This window comes from Mastacembelus armatus, chromosome 21 (assembly GCF_900324485.2).
Source record: "Mastacembelus armatus chromosome 21, fMasArm1.2, whole genome shotgun sequence".
Lineage (NCBI taxonomy): Eukaryota > Metazoa > Chordata > Actinopteri > Synbranchiformes > Mastacembelidae > Mastacembelus > Mastacembelus armatus.
Window position 1 is genome coordinate 9,621,162 of NC_046653.1, and position 1,472 is coordinate 9,622,633.

At 35.1% G+C, this 1,472-nt stretch overlaps 1 protein-coding gene across 1 annotated transcript; it reads right to left on the reverse strand.

The window, feature by feature from the left end:
- Positions 1-304: 304 nt before the first annotated feature.
- LOC113122905 (olfactory receptor-like protein COR6) lies at positions 305-1,243 on the reverse strand. Its single transcript, XM_026294567.1, has one exon. It carries the CDS (start codon positions 1,241-1,243, stop codon positions 305-307), a length of 939 nt encoding a protein of 312 aa, XP_026150352.1.
- Positions 1,244-1,472: the final 229 nt, after the last annotated feature.

A 1,472-nucleotide genomic window follows, 5' to 3' on the forward strand; every position in this document is an offset into this window, starting at 1 on the left:
AGGACCTTATTTATGATCTGATATGACAGATAAAAGCTACGTATGTTTGAAAACACATTAAATATGATGCAAATGGAGAAATATTAAAAGCACAAGAGATAAAACTGGTTAGTTGATCTTCTTAATATACCACATAATGCTCCCACCACATCGCTTTCATTAATTCTGTAAGTCATCCTTTGCACTATACAACTTTGAATGGTGTCTTGAATGTCTTGTCTTGCCTTGAATGTCACATAGTCTGATAATTAACAGTAGTGTTAGATCTATTATATGTTTTTCACAAATCACAAATGTGGACAATTCAGGATGTTAATCTAAAAACCCTTCTTGTACCACTCACAAAATGTTGTATTTTTTTCCTTATCTGTGTTAGTTGGAAACCATAAATGAGGGGATTGACAATTGGAGGAAAAAGGAGAAATTCCAGTGCCATAAAATTCTGGAAACTTTGTGATAAGTCCTTTGAGCCAAGACGTGTATAGAACAATTCAAACAGCATAGATATAGTAAAAACTGTTAAACTCAATAAATGTGGTAAACATGTCTTCATAAACTTACTCCTATTCTCTTTGGATCTTAGGCATGTTTTGATCATATATATATAAGTCCAAACAACAAAAACAACATGGCCAGAATAAAAAGTGTAATTAAAGTATGCAATAATAATACTTAATATGGAAACAGAGCAAGCTAGATTAGAAATTAACCCATTAACACAGTAGATCTTTGGTATGTGTGAGCCACATAACTTTGCTGTTGATGCTACTGTGGATATGGACAATATAAAAAACGGCACAAGCCAAGCAAAAAACACAAACACACAAATCCTTTGTTTAGTCATCACAGAGTGGTACAGCAGAGGTTGACATATAGCCACATATCTATCATATGCCATTAGAGCTAGCAGAGAGAAATCAGCACTTGCTGAGGAGTGTATCACAAAAGCCTGTAGAAGACATCCAGCATAAGATATGACATGAGTGGGAGACAGAAGATCAATCAGGAATTTAGGATAAAATCCAGATGTCCCATAAAGTCCATTGATGCACAGATTACAGAGGAAGATGTACATGGGTTCATGAAGACTTTTGTCCACAATGATTGTCACAATAACAGTCACATTCACCAGCCAAATCACACAGTAACACAGTAAAGTGAGAGCAAAAAGGGGGACCCTGTAGTTTGCTGTACCATTTAACCCTGACAGAGTAAACATTGTAATAACTGATACATTATCCATTATAAAATTGTCTTGTCACTGAAATACTTTTATACTGTATTTCAACCCTGTATTTCCTACACCTGTGTAGGAGGAAGAAATGGGTTTATGTAACCTCATGGCAGTGACACTTAATGAGACTGTTAACATGGGACTTCAAACTTCCAGTCAGGGATGTGGCACCTGCCTTCACTAGAAAGCAGTCAATGTATGTAAATATGTAAATGTATAATATGTTTTTTTGTAAAGT